At 49.8% G+C, this 18,992-nt stretch overlaps 1 protein-coding gene across 1 annotated transcript in view; it reads right to left on the bottom strand.

Annotated features, from left to right (window-relative positions):
• Positions 1–18,992, bottom strand: part of CDH23 (cadherin related 23) — a 191,018-nt gene that overhangs the window by 81,551 nt on the left and 90,475 nt on the right. Inside the window, exons 9-11 of the mRNA XM_039696221.1 lie at positions 17,573–17,651; positions 8,090–8,202; positions 5,972–6,160 (exon numbers count right to left, since the gene is read on the bottom strand). Coding sequence (XP_039552155.1) covers positions 5,972–6,160; positions 8,090–8,202; positions 17,573–17,651 — 381 coding nt within the window. The remainder of the gene's footprint in view (positions 1–5,971; positions 6,161–8,089; positions 8,203–17,572; positions 17,652–18,992) is intronic.

Genomic DNA, 18,992 nt, shown 5'->3' with positions numbered 1-18,992 from the left:
CACGCAACCGGAGCTGCGCCGTGGCTGCCACATCAGCCTCACACCCAAACCCTGCTTCCAAAAAGCCACCCCTGGCTGATCACACAGCATTTTTGGACAATTCGTGACAGGCCTGGTTGCCAGCCTGAAATCCCCTCTGAAATTCCAGAGGGAGAACCCAGGGCACAGGTAGGAGCGTGGCAGGCAAGGGCGGGAGCTCAGGTGTGAGGGTGTGAGATGCCAGCAGGTGGGTACCAGAGCTCTGAAACTTCAGGTGGGACCTGTTCATGCACCTGCTGTGAATCACGGACAAAAATCTGCTCTCCCAGCTTGCAATCCCCACTCACATGGTAGAGTTCAGCACGAAGCAGGAAACCCCTGCTCCCACCAGGAAGCTGTTTCAGCTGGGACTGAGGATGGATCATCATTTTTATTTTATTTTTATTCCAACCACTATCATCTGCTGGCTTCATCCATCACTAATGCTCCCACTCAGCCCCTTCCTCGTGGCAGCACACCCAGAAATGCTTCAGGAATGATTCCACATTCCAGCAGTCACAGCAAATATTTAGCACCACTTACCAATGGCTATACAAGAAAACAAAGTAAAAAATAAAACAAGCCAAATCCCTAGACAAGCAGACAACCCTTTCTCAACCACACCATTCCCTGAGGTACATCGGTAGGTTGATTTCCTGTAATAATTTTCAGCACAAAGTGAACTAGACTTGGGAAAAGCAGCCTGGGAATTCTCAGTTTTGTCCTTTTCACGCTGCCTCAGTACAGATCTGCCTTTGGGTCCCTCAGTGCAATTTGCTTTTCTAAAATGGAGAGCCCTGCCTTCCTGAAGCACAAAATCCATTGCAACTCCAGCTTTCCTCCCAGTCACTTTCTAGGCACTTTCTGGGCTATTACCTACAACAAGCTACGGAGGATTTAATATCCTTCATTCTGAATTCATTCAAATTCTGTTTGTATTCTAATACAAAGAAAAGAAAGAGCTGAGAGTTTGGGAGTGGAGGTGAAGGAAGGGGAAAGAAGAAATTGGGGTTTTTTTGAAAGCAATTAGTGCCTTTTTGTAGGGCTTGGATAACTTAGGCCTGGCTCTAGTGGGTCAGACACAAAGAGTACTTAATCCCTCCTCTGAAAACACAAGGCATGAAGCGGGTTACTCCCTGCACCCATTTCAAAGCATTTATCTCAGAACAGCCTCTCTGGGTGTTGCCTGCCTCTCTCCCAGTGCCCAGCCAGCTTGGGATCCCAGCACCCCTCTCCCATTTGGTGCCAATAACCCTTCTGAGGGCTCTCTGGGCACTGGCACTTGTCCCCTGCATCCCTAAGGGACCTAAGGCAGGCAATGCAGGATGCCTGGAGCAAAATGCTCCCCAACCCTTCTGATCCTCCTCTCCACGCTAGCAGCCCTCTTCTCCCATCTTTTTGTCCCTCCTGAGTGTCAGCCCTTGCCCGCTCCCTCCCTCCTGGAGGAGTTTTCTCCTTCCCTGCTCTCCCCAGGTTATCTGCTGAATTCCACACACGCCTGCACAGACGGGGATCAATCCGAGGCTGCCTCGCCTTCAGCTTATCTCTGCTCCAAATGATTGATTTTCCCTCTTTAAGGGTAATTTGCTGGTGAATTCCATGTATTGCAAAAACCCCTGTGAAATCTAATTCAGCCCGACTGGCAGCTGGCACTTTTGGGAGAGAATACTCGTGTGCCGTCAATTCCCCTTTACAGTTTCTTGCCATGTAGATCATATTTATAGTGCTTGTGCCTGTCATATGCATATATATGCTGTGGATGAATCATATATTGCCACCTGCACACGCATGGGCACACAGGATATCCTGGTGGGGGTCTCTGGTGGAGTTCTGCACAACAAAGAGAGCGTATTCCCAGATTTCCCTTATTTGAAATTCCCCATTTACCTTCCTCAATATGCTTATTTTAGAAAATTGTTTCAAAATTATTTTAAAATGTCAGGCCATGATGGTGGTGCTTCAGACAGCTTCTGCCCTTTTCTTCCTCTTCACTCAGCCGTGTAGAGGAAAATCAAGTGGAAGCCACCATGGGAAAGCTGGTTTCCCTGGCATGGCCTGGCAGAGCAGGCTGCTGCTTCCCTTAACAGGAATCCATGGATCTTGGAGCCATAGGAAATGGGGGATGCCCCAAAGGATGGGGCTCCTTTTCCTGGGTGGGCAAACCCTTGCCTTCTCCCTGTGATATTGCATCAAGCCACCAGGTATGGAACACCAGCATATCCAAAAAAGATATCCTTGTCTCCCTAATCAACATCCATGTCTCCCAAATTCCAGCCCAGCAGCACATGAGCCCTGTGAATTAGCTGAACCTGCCCCAGAGCTCAGGGCTCTTGTTCTCAACCTGGAAACAAACCTTGCTGTAAAAGCAGGTGAGTCAATGCTTTAATCTTCTGCCTCACACACAGGATTTATTCCCCCCTGCTGAACACCACAATGTGAATGAGGAGAACCCAGCCACAGCCTGGGGATGTCCACTTGAGCACAGGCTCAGTCTGAACACTGGGAAACCTCAATGGATTTTCCTAAACAGCTCTTGAATGGCTTGGGAAAGCTGCTCAAGGGTCTGCTCTCTATCTGGCAGGGAGAGAAACTCAGCTGCACAGCAGTTAATGCTTTTTTCTTGGCTCATAGAACCCCGGAATGGTTTGGGTTGGAAGGGATTGTAAAGCTCAGCTCATTCCAACCCCACGCCCTGGGCAGGGACACCTTCCACGAGACAGGTTGCTCAAGGAGGCTGAATCAAAAACCCTGTGCAAACCCATGTACTGATTTCCCTTCCAGTAAGTCCTAGAGAATGCAGAAAGGCAAAGCAGCACACCTGGCTGAAGACCTCTTGGCTGCACCCCAAATCCATGTGTGGGGCCACCTCAGCTCAGCTCGGCTGCCTCCCTCTTGAGGAGCTCCCCATTCCACTTTGCAGCCCCAGCCAGCTCCTCCTGCAGCAAGACCATGGCCACGTTTGGGGGGTGAAAGCTGGGAGTTTGCAGGGGCTGGGCTCTGAGGAAGGGCTTCTCCTTGGAGACACTCATTTGGGAACCTTGTCTGAGAGGTTAATGCCAGCTGAGCTGCAGAAAGGCACTTACAGCACAGAGGGAAAGCCAAGCATAGGCTTTCAAGTGTGGTCTTGTGTGCCTCAGAAATGCATTTTTAAGTGCTTTGCTGAATCGTTTAATCTGACTCCTTCCAAAAGCCATCATTTCAGTTTGTGCAAAACACACCAGAAGAAAGAAAGGCCAAAAACCCCACAGTTAAAAAAGGCTGTGTGGGCCTGGTTTTAAAAAGCCTTGTTTAACAGCCTTGGCAGCCCACACGGTGTGTGTTAAAGGCCAGACCCATGTGACAGCCCTTTCCCCAGCTCTACAAAGGCACAATGGCAGAAAGGTTCCCCAAAACCACCCAGACCCACGGGGCAGAGCCCAGGCTGCTCCCTCAACAAGCTGGAGGGCTAAAGGAGCAGTGCCTGGATTTTCCAGAGGGGCCAGACCCAGGCTCAGGAAATAAACTAATCTGCCAAGGGACTCTCCCAGGACTTCTTGACATAAGCTGGGAGCAGGAGACAAACTCGAGCAAAGCGATCCTCCCAAAGACTCCGGTTTTGATTTCCCGTGTCTCAACCCATCTGCTCTCATTTATTTCTCTCTCTGCCTTCCCTGGAGATGTGTATAACTCTCTTCTGGTATCCCTCTGCCCCTCACACAAACGAGTCGTGTCATCTCCAGCACGAATTCAGTGCTGCCAGAACAGCTCCTGTCAGCCACGTCCTCAGTCACATCCCTGCCTGAAGACCTCGGTCCTTGCCAGCACATCCCTGCATCCACAGAGAGAAGAGAGAGCCCGGTGCCACCTCAGCTACCTCCAATCCAGATGGTTTGTAAAACCCTCACAGCTCTCCCAGGGCACTTGAGCATCCAAAATATCGCTGCCAGGCAACTACCTAACCTTTCTGTAGGTTTTTCACTAAAACTTGGTGGGTCTTCAGAGCTCCACAAATACTTCTCTGGGAAGCAGTGCTGGCTGCAGGTGCAGTCCTACTTCTATCTCATACAGATCTTTTTCATAAGCTGGGCATCTTCTCCCTTTTTTTCCCCGCAAAGTGCTACCTTGACAGTTAACCCAGTTGCAAGCATCCATGAGAGGAAATAAGGAAGATCCATCACAGGATAATGCAGAAAAAAAAGTAACCAATTGCTTATAACTTTCCTCCCTCCAGATAGTCTGAGAATCAGCTCTCCTCTGCTTCTTATCAGTGAAAATAATGCCACGGTCAAAGCAATCTGTGTTAATATGATGGTCTCTGAAGACGTGTACAGTAAAACTCCTCCAGACTCCCTTAGCACAAGAGATCCTCTCTCAGCAGTTTTAAAAATCTCAGCTAATTCTTTTGGGGAAATCTCAGGAAGTTAAAGAAATACATCAAAAGAACAGCGTGTATTTTTTGCTGGTGCGATGGGGAAGGCAAGGCTATTTTTTATTCTCCCATTTTAAAATTAGCAAGGCTGAAAAGTGAATTCTTGAATGGGAGTCACTCCAGTAAAATGAGCTTTTAACCAGAAATAATGACAGATCCTTCATCCTGGTGGCACAAACAGAAGTGTTACAATGCCCTTCAAGAATGGATCTGCTGACATCTCTCAGCAAGTACGACAGCAGCTCTATTCAGAAACTATCCAAAGCATCTGTCATATCCATATCTTCTTTATTAGCAATTGACATTTTCAAGAAAAAACAGTCTCTTTATCTGCTTAATAGCTCATCTGCACCTCTTCAGGCTGAACTCATAACTCCTGGATGGTGACATCATGTCACCAGTAAGTTATTAGTTCTGTGTCATAATCACTTCAGATGGAAAAAAATGGGATTTCTGGGTGGCTTGATGAGACGGGGTGAACTCCACCCAGGGCTGGGGAATAGCAAATCCATCTTCTCAGCCAGAAAAGGCAACTTGAACGAGACACATTTAACTGACCCACCAGGACTTTGGGGGTGGAGGGGGATGTTTAGTTTCCCATTACCTGAAGCAGCAGGAAAACATCCTGGTGATGCTTTGCCACGATGCTGGATGGAGCTCTGAGCCACCTGGTCTAGAGGAAGCTGTCCCTGCCCGTGGCAGGGGGCTTGGAACGAGCTGATCTTTCAAGTCCCTTCAGTCCAACCCATTCTATGATGGTATTTATTCTGACAAACCCTCTCCCCTCATCTCCTGCTCAGCCTGAAGAAGAATGGGAACAGCAGGAGCTTGCGGGCAGAGCCTTTCCAAGCGGTTTTGGACAGCTCACCATGAGGTGTCAGCACTGGTTTGGAGCAGGCACCCAGCAGCATGGCAGGGCTTGGGGGGGGGGACCAGCACAAAGAGCAGCCAGACGTGAACTGCACAAGTCAAATAATCAGAGTAATTGAAGGCTGGGAGCCCAAGGCTGGAACTGAGGCTGCAATCCCAAACGTGGCACGGATCGGCGCGTGACAAATAGGAGCTCCGTTGACACGTGGGAGGAACAAGCCTCCAAAGCTTGTTTGCAGTGATGAACTGGTATCCCAGTCCTCCCTGCTCCGAGGGGCATCTCCTACATCCTCCCTGACTTAGCTTGGGGCTCCTGCCTTCCCTGTCCCTGGCAGGTCCCCACTGGGAGCCCAGAAGGAAAATTCCTCCTTTGCTAAACCAGACTGGCAAAGCAGTGCCTGAGCAGAGCCCTCAGAAGCAGGCGGGGATCAACCTCCCAGACAATCCTATTTTCTGGCTCTCAGGGGCCCTGCAATCCTGACTGCATTAGTGCCTGCACACTGGAGAGGGAAACTGGACTCGGGGTACACAGCAAACAGAGCAGTGGCAGCAGTGAGAGCTGGAAAAGGAGATGTTGGGACAGAACCATGCACTGCAGGCACCTCAGTGACTCCTCCCCTGCCCACCCCGAAACCAAACCAGTGCTACCCCCAAAGGAGGGAGAGGATACCTCACCTCATCCTTGTCCTGCACCTGGATGAAGAGGGGAAGGGCAAAGCCCACCTGGGCCAGCTCTGGGATGGCCACGCTGTACTCGGAGCTGTTGAACTCGGGGGCGTTGTCGTTGATGTCGATGACCAGGATGTTGAAGGTGGTGGTGACGCTGGCGTTGGAGGGAGTGCGGTCATCATTCAGCTCTGTTCCCTGCCAGGACAGAAAACAGGGCAGCCTTTGTTCTCCAGGAGGAATGAATGTAAAGAAAGTGTGCACGGTGTGGTGAGACATTCTTGTAGCTTCCTCTTCCTCCACTTTGTCACAGAAGGATTCTCAATTGGCTCTGCCATTGTTCCATTAACACACAGAGATGTCAGCCCAGTTCTCCCATCCCTCATGCTTTGGTCTGACAACATTCTCAAAAACCTTCCCAGGGGTTTAACATTTCCCTTAGGATGGCTGTGGCCAAGTTCTACCTTGCCTCTGTCATGCAACAGGTTGGCAGGATCCGGAATCACACAAGAACAAGTAGGAGATTTCCCTGCCTCAATCATTTAAACAACAACAAAAAAATCCTTTGTGAGATGTAGGGGACAGTCCAGAAAATAAGGGAAGGCTCAACGGGGCAAAGAGCACTGCTGCTCTCTCCTCTGCCATCCCTGATGCGGGACTGGGAGCTGACAGTGAGCCACTCAGTAAGCTGAAAAACATAGGGACAGAAAACTAGGGCACCAGAGGAAAAGAAGACTTAGACCTTAAAATAGGTTTGGCAACATGTGTCTAAATACAGAGCTGAGTCATGAGTCCACATCACACCTCTGTCTCAAGAAGGACTTTAATTCTGCTTTCCCAAAAGGAGGGAGTGCAGATTTTAATGCCAGAGAAGCAAGACTCGTGAAACAGCCTTTTCAAGCCGAGTCCCTCCTCCTATCCTTTGGATAATCTTGCTTTGCTGTGGGCATGGAAAAGCAACGCTATCACGACCCACACGGCTCATTGCTATTCACTGCTTCTGCACACAACAGCAGAACAGGCTGATCCCAGCGAGGAGCAATCCAGCTGTATTTTCGCTGTGTGCTCCAGGATGAGAGCAGCAGGGAACATTTTGGGTCCTGGGGATGCGGGACGCACAGAGCTGGCGTTCGCGGGAGGATGCGAAGTTTGTGGGGAGAGGACATGGAAATCTGTCAGACCAACAGAACGTGGTTGGAACTCCATTGTCATGCAGGGAGGAACACGGGCAAGTTTTCAGGCTCACAAACCTTTCCAAGATGAAACAGATATTTTTGTCCCTATTAAAACCAGGCAATCCTCCCTCTCTTGATTTTTTAGACTATAAAAGCCTGAATGAAACGATACCGGGGTGGGTGAGGATCTCCTCCTCACACACAAAGCCCCATGGTATGAACTGTGTCTGGGACCTAGAGGGGTGATTCCTTGTCCCTCTGCCCCCCTCCAAGGAAGCACCACATTTGCCAAAACAAGAAGGCAATGTGCTGCCTGCCTCCCTCCCAATCAATGGCCCTTCCTACGCTGCTGATTTTTCCCCACCCCAGCCCAGCAGAATCCATACTTCTAAATGTGTTTCCAACCAGCTGGCCAGCTTGGTATTGATTTTAATTACAGGGCTGTGAGCAGAGCCAGGGAGTCACTCTCAGGTGGGGCTGGTGGGGCTGGAAAGCCATGCTCCAGTGCCTTTTCTTGACAAGGCAACTTCCAGCATCACTCCCTCCCCATGCCAGGAAGGCACAGATGATGCCCTGTTACACCACTGCCTGCTGACAAGACAAAATGTCATGTTTATCCAGGGTGTTGGTGGGGAGAAAGAGGGAAAACAGGCAAAAGTAGGCACAATTCAGGTGCCTGAGTATGTGTCTGGTGCTGTATGCAAGCCTGGGGTATCTGCATGCTGCCAGCAGGCACAGCCACAGGCAGGACAGCAAAAATGCCCTCACACATCAGGTTTTGGACCACTAGACAAGAGATCTGTGTTTAACATCTCACTTGGTCAGCACATCTTGGCTCTGGATGCCCAAGAGAATAGCCCAGGTTTGCAGCACTACCTGGAAGGGGGTGTCCCCAGGCAGGATGTCCTCCCCATCCTGCTCTGTCAATGTTCTCAGCTGGAGCAGGTCTCACCTTCACTGTGAGGATGAATCCAGCGCTGTAGAAGGGATTTTCCCTGTCCAGGGGCCCATTCAGGGTTAAGGCTCCACTGATGTAGTCCAGTGCAAAGATGCTGTTGGTGTTACCTGAGAAAAATAACAGGAATGTGAGCACAAGCAGCTGGCACAGCTGATCCCAGGAAGTGCTGGAGGCAAGAGGGAGAGAAGCAAGAGGACACAAACTCCAAGCTGTGGGCTCTAGGAACCTGGGACACCACTCCAACATGCTTTGAAATGTCATGGTGTAACACTTCTCTCCTCCTCTCACTTGTCCCAGTTCAGGGCTCAAAATGGAGCTCTCCTTCCACAGCCAAAAGCTGCCAGTGCTGGAGACAGCTGAAGAATTTCAAAGGGTTTTAGTTATTAAAATCTGCAGCAGCAAAGATGAAAGCAGGACCAAATCCAGCTGCTCCCTTCTGAGTGACCACTTGTATTTGCAGGGTTCCTGGGGTAGGCATGGCCTCCCCCCTTAAATAAAAAGGGTTAAGGGACATCAGTCCAGGATAACCACAGGAAGATAGAGATGGACCAAGCTCATGAGGAATTCTCCACATAACAGGCTATGTTTTAGCTGTGGGACCTCTTGCCAGAGGGAGCTGAGGGGGATACAAGTCCACACGTATTCAAGGAGAGGCTGCACAGCTTAAAGAAAGAAAAAATTCTATCAAGTAATAGAGAAGCCTCACACAGCTCAGGAGGTTCTTAGCTGGATGTGTTAGAAGCCGGTGAAAGTATCAGCAAAATAGTGTAGGCACTTGCCCTGCTTTTATGCTCTTGCCATATGTGTTGACCCCTTGCAGCTGCCTGGTTTTCCTCTATTGGAGCCAAATTTGGCCCCTGTGCCTGTCCCTCTATGCAAGCAAGCAGCCAGGATGCCACTGAGCACTGCTTCCCCATCCCATCCCATCCCATCCCATCCCATCCCATCCCATCCCATCCCATCCCCAGCTTGAATCCTCCTCTGGAATCAGACACCCAGAGGGGATTAAGACAACATGCTCGAGTGTCATGGCCAGCAGACACCAAAAGGACAATGTCCTGCTTGGGAATGTGTCTGTGGCAGCTCCAGGTGCTCTCCCTGTGAGCCAGACAAAAGCAAGCAGTTGGTGTGTGGAGCCTGGGACACCTGACACCAGCCTGACACAAAAGCAGAGCACGCTGCTGAATTAGTGATGACCAAGGAGGTTATATCCAGGCATATGGTCACCCACACAGCTCCTCTCAGCATCTTGAGGCATGCAGAAACCCCTGAACCAGACGCAGACGGAGCCAGGAAACCCTGCAGGTAAATTCCAGTCATCCCAGTCAAAAGGAAGTAAAAAATAAATCCTGTCTTCTCAATACGTGTCAGCACGAACCAAACACACACAGCATTTGTCATTTCCCTGGAAGGGAGCTGCAAGACAGATCTGCTGCCACGGAAAGTTGTTTCCCATCACTCAGCATCCACCTTGCTCCCTTCCAACCTCTGCTGGATCACAGCTGCAGCTTCCTCGGGATGACCAAAGCCTCTGGCTCTGGCCATCCCCTCCCTGCCACCCGAGGATCCACCTGGCCTCTCCTCTCTCTCCCAGAGCCCTAAGTGCCTTGACACCTTTCTCCGCATTACTGAGCCATTCTACCTTCCTCCTGGACTGAATTCCTCCCATTCCTGTCCTTGCTGCTCTCTTCTCTCCATCCCAAATGCCCCACTGATCACTCACCAGCTTAATGAGCTCACCAGGCTACTTAAAATATTAGCAACAGCCTTGTGTTTTTTTTCCCTGATCTTTTGCTGCTGTACATGAAGATCTGCAGTCTCCTCCCTTGGACAATTCCCCTCTTTCCAGCCTGACTTCCCACTTTCATGCTGTAATTTATGGCTGACTCCTTAGGAAGCTTCTTCTGCTCCCAGCTTTGAAGGACGCTCCACGAGATGGATGGGGCTGTGCTGCCAGGCATTTAAATGCTCCAGGACACCAGGTTGCCATGGTAAAGTTTATGCCTCAGGGTCACCTCCCCCTAAGATGAAGTGTAATAAAATGCAGAAACAATGGAATTTAGTGGAATTAGGTCAGTAGGGGAGGAATTTGGCTAAACACAGTGCTGTGTTCCGTGTCCTAGAAAGGGTTATCCATTTCATATTTGACCAGGGTGACTTTTTGAAGGATGGGCAACCAAACTGGGGGCCCAAAGGCCTCCCAGGCTGCTCATAAGAGGCTGTTCTCTAGCTCAGCCTCTCCAACACCATCAGATACTCATCCTATGCCCACCGGGGCTTCCTTCCTACTAGCAGAGACTTCCTGGCTTTGCAAATTAGCAAATTTAGGGAAAGAGGTGTCTCCAATACCTCTCCAACCACCACTTCCTCACTGGTCTGACCAATGATCCCTGCTGAAGCACTCACACTGCTGAAAAATACCCATTTCCCAAGACATTATCCTTGCCAAAATCTCTCTGATCATCTCCATGTGCCTTCACTTTCCAGTGAACAAGGGAAAAAAATAAGGTGGGGAGAAATTAGCCAATTTTGTCTTTCTTCTCTCTGGAGAGACCAGAGATACACGCAGGAATGTGGCAGAAATTAAAGGATGGGAAAGAAAAGGCTGAACAGAAAAATGGGGGGCAGAGAGAAGGAAAACAAGACAAGAAATGTTTTAAATATCTGAATGACAATGAGAAAAAATTGAGAATTTTGGGACTGCAGCGTGAATCCACTTCTGGCCGACTTGTTGCTCCCACCTGGCAAGAAACAGGCTTGCTCAGGATCTACAAACCCAGCCTTTTGTTACTACATGGGTCAAGAAGGAAGAGAAGTTTTTCATCCGTGTGTCTGTGTGCAGGTACAGGGGCAGCAGCAGCTCCTGCACACACTGCAGCCAGACAGGGGCCGGGGAAGGCAGGCACTGAGGGGATGCTGGGTTGGGAGCACTGGGATGGATCACAGGAGCCCATTCAGAATGTTTTTCCAAGCTCATTGAGGAACGGATGGTGGCATAGGCATCATTTTGGAGAAACACTGCTATAACGAGGGGTTTTATAGATGAGAGCCATAATGTTTAATTGCCCTCAGCCAAGCTCTCAGTTTAAAAAGGCTGTTAAAAGTACTGGCTCAAACCCAGAGAAAGGAGGGGGAGAAAAAGGGGAAAAAAAAGAGGGAAAAAACCCCACCATGAATATCTCCTCCTTCCTCCCTACCCCTTTAGGCTTGAACACCATTCAAATCCCTTGGAGGGAGAGATGCAGCTACTGCCCTGCTCTAGGGCAGAGCCACCTGTCAGTCAGGGCAAGCTATTTTCCCAGGGCAGGATAATTTTCCCACCCCCCTCTGCAGGAAGGGCCGCTCGGGTTGGGAGCCACGGCTGCACTTGGAGCGGGTGACTTTCACGAGATGTGAAAGGGGAACCCATCACACACCTTGCTCCGGATAATTTATTAATCAAAATGTGCTCCGTCAGGGCTCCTCGGGCACTGAAATAGATGCTGTTGGATGTGGTTCATGGAGTCAGCAACAGACACAGTTATTAGCGTATAAATAGTCCATCAGCTGCCGTGAGCACCTCGCTGCTCCTCACCTTGAGTTTCTGCCCCTGGGCCGCCGGCAGGGAAGCACTGCCAGGGCAGGGACCTCGCCCCGTGCTTAAATTCAAAGGCAACAAGTCATTTCCAAAGGAAAACTGGCTGTTACAACATGAGTTTCACAGGAAATCGAGGTGCTGTATAAAAGCATTGTTCCCTTCTCCTCTGGGTTTGCTGCTCTTCTGGGGAGATGCAGCTCTCTGGGATAACAGATCTGAGCCCAAAGCTGTGTGCTAGCACTCCTTCTCACATGCCTGCTCTGCAAACAGGCCTTTTTAGTGTCTTTCCCCAAGGATTTGTCCATTCTAGCACAACCAGCAGGACTTGTGATCTCGCAGAGCCACAGAAGGAGCTCACATCAAATGCTCGCACAGTTCCCTTTTTAGAACAGAATGTACAGTACAAGGAAATAAGAGGAGGTATTTATCACCCAAAGTGCAATCCCCCTCCCAGATTTCCAGGGAGCTGTGGCTGAGTACCAGAGAGGAGAACAGAGCTCGCAGAGTTTCTGCTCTGAGTGTAATTCCTCATACAAAAGGATTCTGAGTCTTGGACCACAACCATCATTCCCCCACGTAATCTAAAATGGGCTTTTTGACATAAACCCCACATCTCCAGAATCCACATCTTTCTGAAATTCCTCCATGAAAAACCATCTCAGAACCAGTTGTTTTTGCTAGCCACGACATGAACAGAGGTGGTCCAGGTTCATCATTCTCCACTGGTGGTCAACATTGAATCCCAGACCGATTTGGGTTGGAAAGGACCTCAGAGACCATCTCATTCCAAATACTGCCACTACACCAAGTTGTTCAGCCTTGAACACACACTAAATCCCAACAAGCTAAACAGGAAGTCCCAGAAATCAAGCAGAAAAGATGCTTTTGTTTCCTATTTCCACATAAAAGGGAATGTATAGTTTTAATTACAGCGGGCCGTTTGCTGGGGGACCACCTGCCACGCAAACCATTATCCCAATCATATCTCTTTCCAATGACTCCTGGATTGCCAGGGAGCCAAAGCCAGATGCCAACATGACGACAAAAAACAGCCTGCAGGAAGATGGGGAGCAACTGAGCCAAGGGAAGAGGGGCTGTGACCGCAGCCACCATCTTTTCTTTGTGCTGTCTCGTCCCCTTGCATTGGCAGGGTGGGAAAAAACAGCTTTTGATGGATAACTCGGCGCCAGGCACTTTTCCACCCATCAGCGTGTCCTCCCACAGAAATGTTCTGCTGTGATGGCTGCCTTTAAATCACACAGGAAGGCCCTCCCAGCAGCTGTAATTTATGAGGGCTTCAAAACCCCAGCAGTTCACCAAGCGAGGCGAATGTGGGAAAAACTGGAGCGATGTAGGGAATAGCAAAACGAGCAGGTCCCCACTTCCAAGGGTTCTCCCCAATGTCTGGTTTAAGGGTTTTAGGCAAGTGCTTTGCTCTGCCTTCTTTATTAACTCAGGTCAAGTTACAGAGGGGGATGTCAGCAGCTGAGGGCTTGGAGACCTCTTTGGCCACTCGACCTTTCCTCAAGGATTCATGCTGCACTTTCACCAGGAAGGCAGTGGCCTCTCTTAAGAGCGCAGGAAACATGTTCTGAGAGTGTTACTGCACTGATTAATTACTCATATATACATATTATATATAAAAAAAATATATCTATGACATTTTATTCCTTAGCAGAAAATCCAGAAGATGGAGAACAATTATTTTCAGCTTCCCTCACACTTTTGTAACTCACACTTCTGTTGCATTGTGCAAATAATGGTTTTTAATTCATGTTTCCCTCAGGATGCACCAGCTTAAGAAAGAGAGGCTTTGCTAGAAACTGCATCAGTCTCATAAAACAATCCAGTTGGGGTGGGGGGGAAAGAACCCCATCCTAAGGGTTTGTGAATAGCCCTGAGGACCACCTCTGACTGAAGGCTCACTCCCCTCTCTCCTGAAGGACTTTCCAAGCCCCAGGAAGGACGTATAGATTGCCCTTGTGCAATCTCCCACTGCCCATCCATCACCGCACCTGAAATGTGTCAGGCAGGCAGAGACTGACATGTGGGACCCTTTCCCCGGGGTTAACCCCTCAGTGCCTGCCCAAGCAGCACAGGCCACCTTCACATCCTCCTGCCACAAGGCTCCAAGTCTCCTGACTCTCCTGGAAACAAACAAAGCCCAAAGTTTACTGCTAGCAAGCAACGCGTGAGTCAATACGTTTCCTTAAGAAGAGCTTGCAGGCTGAAGTCTCCTCCCGCCTATTAATTAAATTGCTGTTTAACTCACGCTGAAAATCCTTCCCTTAAAGAGCCGGAGGATTCCCCGTGCCCCAGGCAGCGTGCAGAGGCAGCAAATGTGAAAACACACTGCCGTCTGCAGGGCTGATCCTGCCCAAAACTGCCAGGGCCCTCCCGATTCCCGCCGGGAAAATCAATCTCTGTTAGCCCGGAGAGTTCCCCTAAATGAAAAGCCTTATCTAGAACAGGTCATGTTATACAACAAGTCACTCGCTTTGCCTGGGAAATGAAAGATGATGAGGCAGAGTCCCCGGTACAGAGGCTATCTCCATAAATCTGCCAAAAAGGAGCTGTGGATTACTTTGCTGGATTAATTATCTGTCCTTCAAACAGAGTCCTGACCTCAGTGGCTGAGCATCTCCAACCTGTCACTGCAGCTGGGGAGGGAGGGCTAACACAGGGCTCTGGCCACAGGAAAAGCAGCAGGAACACCCTCTGGAGCAATGGGAGCCCTGGCACTGACCCTGTTGGCACAAGGGGCTTGAATTGTGAGGTCTCAATTTGGATTTCTTTTTCAATAGAGCAGTGAGCCCGCTCCTTGCAAAGTGTGAAGTGAAATAGTACTTTTTCCTGGAGTTAAAACACTCTGATGGGAAGGAAGGGGCAGAAACAACTGAATGGCTTTTCCCTATTAGATATGGAAATGACTCCCAATGCAGGCAGGACAAGCAGCCAAAGCCATGGCACAGCTACACCAGTGCTCCTCCATCATCTCAGCCTTAACAGCTTTGTAAGCTGGCGGCATAAAGCTAGATCTCAAGTCTTATTTTATGTGGTTATGGTTAATCTTTTAGTTTTATTGTGTTCCTGTCACGGGAGGACCTTGTGCTGGAGATAGCTGTATAAATAAGAGCTGCTGCAGTACATCCCCAGACGTGGCTGCCCGAGGGATGGAGCTGAATGGGACAGCAGCAATTCCAAATTCATTTTTAAACCCCACCTCCAAATCACACCAATGCTTTAGGCATTAACACCAAAGGTATGATGAACAGCCAGGCTGCTTCTCAGCTCTCTACTGCTGTATATGCCAGCCCAAAAGGCAAAAGCAGACCAGCCACATGCTAACCCTGTGCCCAAAAAACTCTGAGAGCTGGGAAAAGGCATCATGCATCCCTGCAGGGGAATGGGAGCAGCATCACTGTTAACCTCCCCTCCAGAAAGGAGCTGAAGAGCCAGGTTTAATTACCACTTCCACCAGCCACTTTCACTTTTGCTTACGGTCGGTTTCTAATTTAATTTGCTTCCCCATTCCCATATGTTAGCCTTTTTTCTTCTTTTTTTTCTTTCTTTTTTTTTTTTTTTTCAAAATTGCCATAAAAAATTTCCAGCTCGGGTGCAAAAATCTGCTCGCTGACCTTTACCATCATGATTGAGGATAATGAGAAATTAATTAGGCTTTACCTGCCTGCCAAAAGAAAATGGCTTGCCTTGGCTGAGCATGATTTTGGAAGCGCATTAGATGCCAGTCCTGTGTCTGGACTCTCACACATCAGAAAGTAACGTCAGCTCTGTCCACAGAGCTGGAATTATGTTGGATCATTCCCATCCAACCCCTTCTCCATGAGACCCTGGTGATGACTGGAGGAAGACTCTTGGCCAGTTAGGAAAACACTTTGTAATTCTCATGTTTGGGAAAAACAATAACAGTGCAAAGTAGTTTAATCACTTTTTTGATCTGCTCTGCTGGATCCTCTGGTAGGAGAGCTGCCTCCACCAGGCAGGACTGCGGGCAAGGGTTAAGCTCTTGGCATACACAAGCAGATGCAAGGCTGTGTGCAGTGACCTGTCTGCATGTCTCTCCATATTCCACCTGGATCCCAGAGCGTCCTGATTCCCTCTCCACCATCCCACTGCCCATCCAGGATGGCCAGGCTGACAGCTACCATCCTCACCGTAATTCAGTAACCTCTGCAAAATTAGACTGATGTTTCAGTCCAGTCTCCAGTGAAAAAGAACCTGTATCAGCCAGAAGACAGTCCCTGCTCCACCATACCCACAATCTGGGACAATCTCTTGAATAAATTGCAGAGGGAATTAGAGGAATAAATAATCCTCGCATCTTCAAAGGCTGGATACTTGCAGTCAGGATCAGTGGACTTGAAAGTCAGGGTGAAATCATCTTGACCCTTGAGGCTGATTAAAAGAGGGTTTGAAATGGCTGGGCTTTAAAGAAAAGAAACTGGGAAATTATTCCTGCACGTGGGGGCAGCACCTGGAGCATGCGGCACAGAGGGGAGGGGAGGCACTGCTGCTGTTTCTTGATGGGAAAGAGCCCTCCCAAAAAAGTGATGCCAGGAAGAGGGTAAGAGGGTTACAACACACACCCACCAAGCTAGTCCCTCACTCCTGGGTCACCCCGAGCAGTCTGTCTGTCCTCACCAAAGCAGCATCTGAGTGCAGCCCTGGGAGCACCAAAGTCAGCTGGGCTGTGGCAGATTGCTGAGCTAAAGGCATCTTAAATGATACAGGCCCAAGCCCCCAAAACTGGCCTTCCATAAGGGAGATGGATTTTATCTGGAAACACCTTCCCAGCCTGCCCTGACCCTGCTGCCATCAGAAGGGATGCTCAGGCTATGGTGCCAAAGGGGCCAAGTGTTGCCCAGCAATGATCCACTCATCCACACCAAGAAAGGCTCCCAGGCTTCAAAGCCAGACTGCAAAGGCAGGCTCAATCCATGCGCCTGTCAGAAGGCAGAAAGCCACCACCACTTTAATTAAGTTTCCTCCTCTATCTCTGCACCCTCACGGGCCCAGTCCTTGCATCACATCTTCTGAAACTTTTGGGAAACACCATGGAAACCACCATGGGCCGTTCAGTCCATACTCAGTCCTGTTCCCTCCTGGAACAGAATATCCCCTCCGTGGGGTTGTGTAAAGCTGAGCTGTTTGTGGCTCATCATTTCAATGTGAAAAATTTGCTTGGAGCTACCTGGTCTACTGGAAGGTGTCCCTACCCATGGCAGGGGGGTTGGAACAATCATCTTTAAGGTCCCTTCCATCCTAAATAATTTTGTCTATTCCACTCCATGATTTCCTAAGGATGGGATGTACAAAGACTTATTGCAGGGTTATCCCTTCAGCCAGCCATCCATCCATCCATCCATCCATCCATCCATCCATCCATCCATCCAATAACCATCCATCCATCCATCCACCCATCATCCATCTTCCATCCATCCCTTCGTCCATCCATTATCCATTCATCTATCCATCATCCATCCATCCATCCATCATCCATCCATCCATCCATCCATCATCCGTCCATCATCCGTCCATCCATCCATCCATCCATCCACGCATCCATCCATCCATCCATCCACGCATCCATCCATCCATCCATCCACGCATCCATCCATCCATCCATCCACGCATCCATCCATCCATCCATCCACGCATCCATCCATCCATCCATCCACGCATCCATCCATCCATCCATCCACGCATCCATCCATCCATCCATCCACGCATCCATCCATCCATCCATCCACGCATCCATCCATCCATCCATCCACGCATCCATCCATCCATCCATCCTCCCACCATCATCCCTCCATCCATCCATCCATCCATTATCCCTCCCTCCCTGCTGGGGTCCCCTCTGTGCCCCCCAGACTCACCTGAGACGATGGTGTAGCCGATGCCCCGGGGACGTCCCTTGTCCTGGTCGACGGCTGTTATCATCCGCACGGTGGTACCCTGGGGAGGGACAGGGGACAGGGGACAGGTGTCACAGCACTGCTGGGGCTCCCACAACGATCTGCACCTCTCACCCTGGGCCAGCTGCCGAGGGACAACCTGTCCTAGGACATGACAGGTCATGGAGAAGTCCTACTGCCTGCCCTTGAAGCAGTTCAGGCTCACTACTCATCACTCTGGTGGGAGCTGCAGAACTCTGCTAACCCACCCCAGGATGTAGCTGGGAATGCTGAGGGCATGACCAGCAGGAAACAATTCCCTTTCACCATCACCTTCAGTTTGATCTGGCATTGGCTTCCCAGTTTCAACCTGTTCTCCCACTGTGTTCCTCAGATGAGGCACCCCAGGCAAGAAGGGCTGCTCACACTGACCATTGGCAGTCAGCTGCACAACTGAGTGAGCTGAAGAGATTTTAATTGAAACCCCTGAGGAGGAGGAGGAGGGCTGGACAGATGCTGAGAACCAGGGATTGCCCACAGGCAGGAGTTTCTGCAACTGCCAGCTCACCCACCTCATCCTCTGTCCTGCACTGTTCTTAAAACCCAGCAGAAAAATCCAAGAATCCCCCAAAACTGACAAAGAACAACATAAGAGGGACCCAAAATTCTTGTTTAGCTCTTGAAATAAAAATATCCTGCTCCATAAGTCAACTTCCCCCGCCGCAGTGCAGTAAGCCCCTGTGAATACCAACACATGCACATGCCCGTAATTAATGTAGTGTGAAAAAATTTACAACTCAGCTGTTCTTGTTTTCATTGGCTTATTAACAGTGGGGAAAGCAGCAAATTTTTTACTATTTTTTTTCTTTCCCCTCGAAGGAAATGTCAGCAGAGGCGTTTGCATATCTAACGAGGGAGCAGAGCGGGTCGGCAGCCTCGTGCTTGCCCTGCAATCCATCATTTGAAGGCCAAAGGGAAAGCTGAAACATCACTGGTGGAAAGAAGGGACTCGCAGGACTTGCAGATCCCTGTCCCTGGGGGCTCGATGCCGCTGCTGGCCATAAAGAAGGCTCCCAGGGCCAGGCAGGCTGCCCGTTCCCTGATCTCCGAGGGCATTTCAACAGACTCCTTAAGTAAATCCATGTTATTAACCGAGAACACTAGCCATAAATCCCAGGTCACTGGCCTCTGAGCAGCACTCGGCTGGTGAGGCTCAGCAGCCACCCGGAGAGCCTCTAAATTACTGACAATAACTGTGCTTTCCCAAGAGCACAGAGAGAGGAAAACCACTGCCAAAGTGGGGAAGGAGCAGGTGGGAAAGCAGAACAGGGGACGTGGAAAGGAGGGCAGGGCAAATTGGAGGAAAAAAACAGGTGATGCATTTCACTGTGCCCTGTCCCAG

Source organism: Passer montanus, unplaced genomic scaffold (assembly GCF_014805655.1).
Source record: "Passer montanus isolate IOZ18808 unplaced genomic scaffold, ASM1480565v1 scaffold96, whole genome shotgun sequence".
Taxonomy (NCBI): domain Eukaryota; kingdom Metazoa; phylum Chordata; class Aves; order Passeriformes; family Passeridae; genus Passer; species Passer montanus.
The sequence above is the reverse complement of the archived record's forward strand: the minus strand, read 5'-3'. Positions and strand labels throughout refer to the sequence as shown.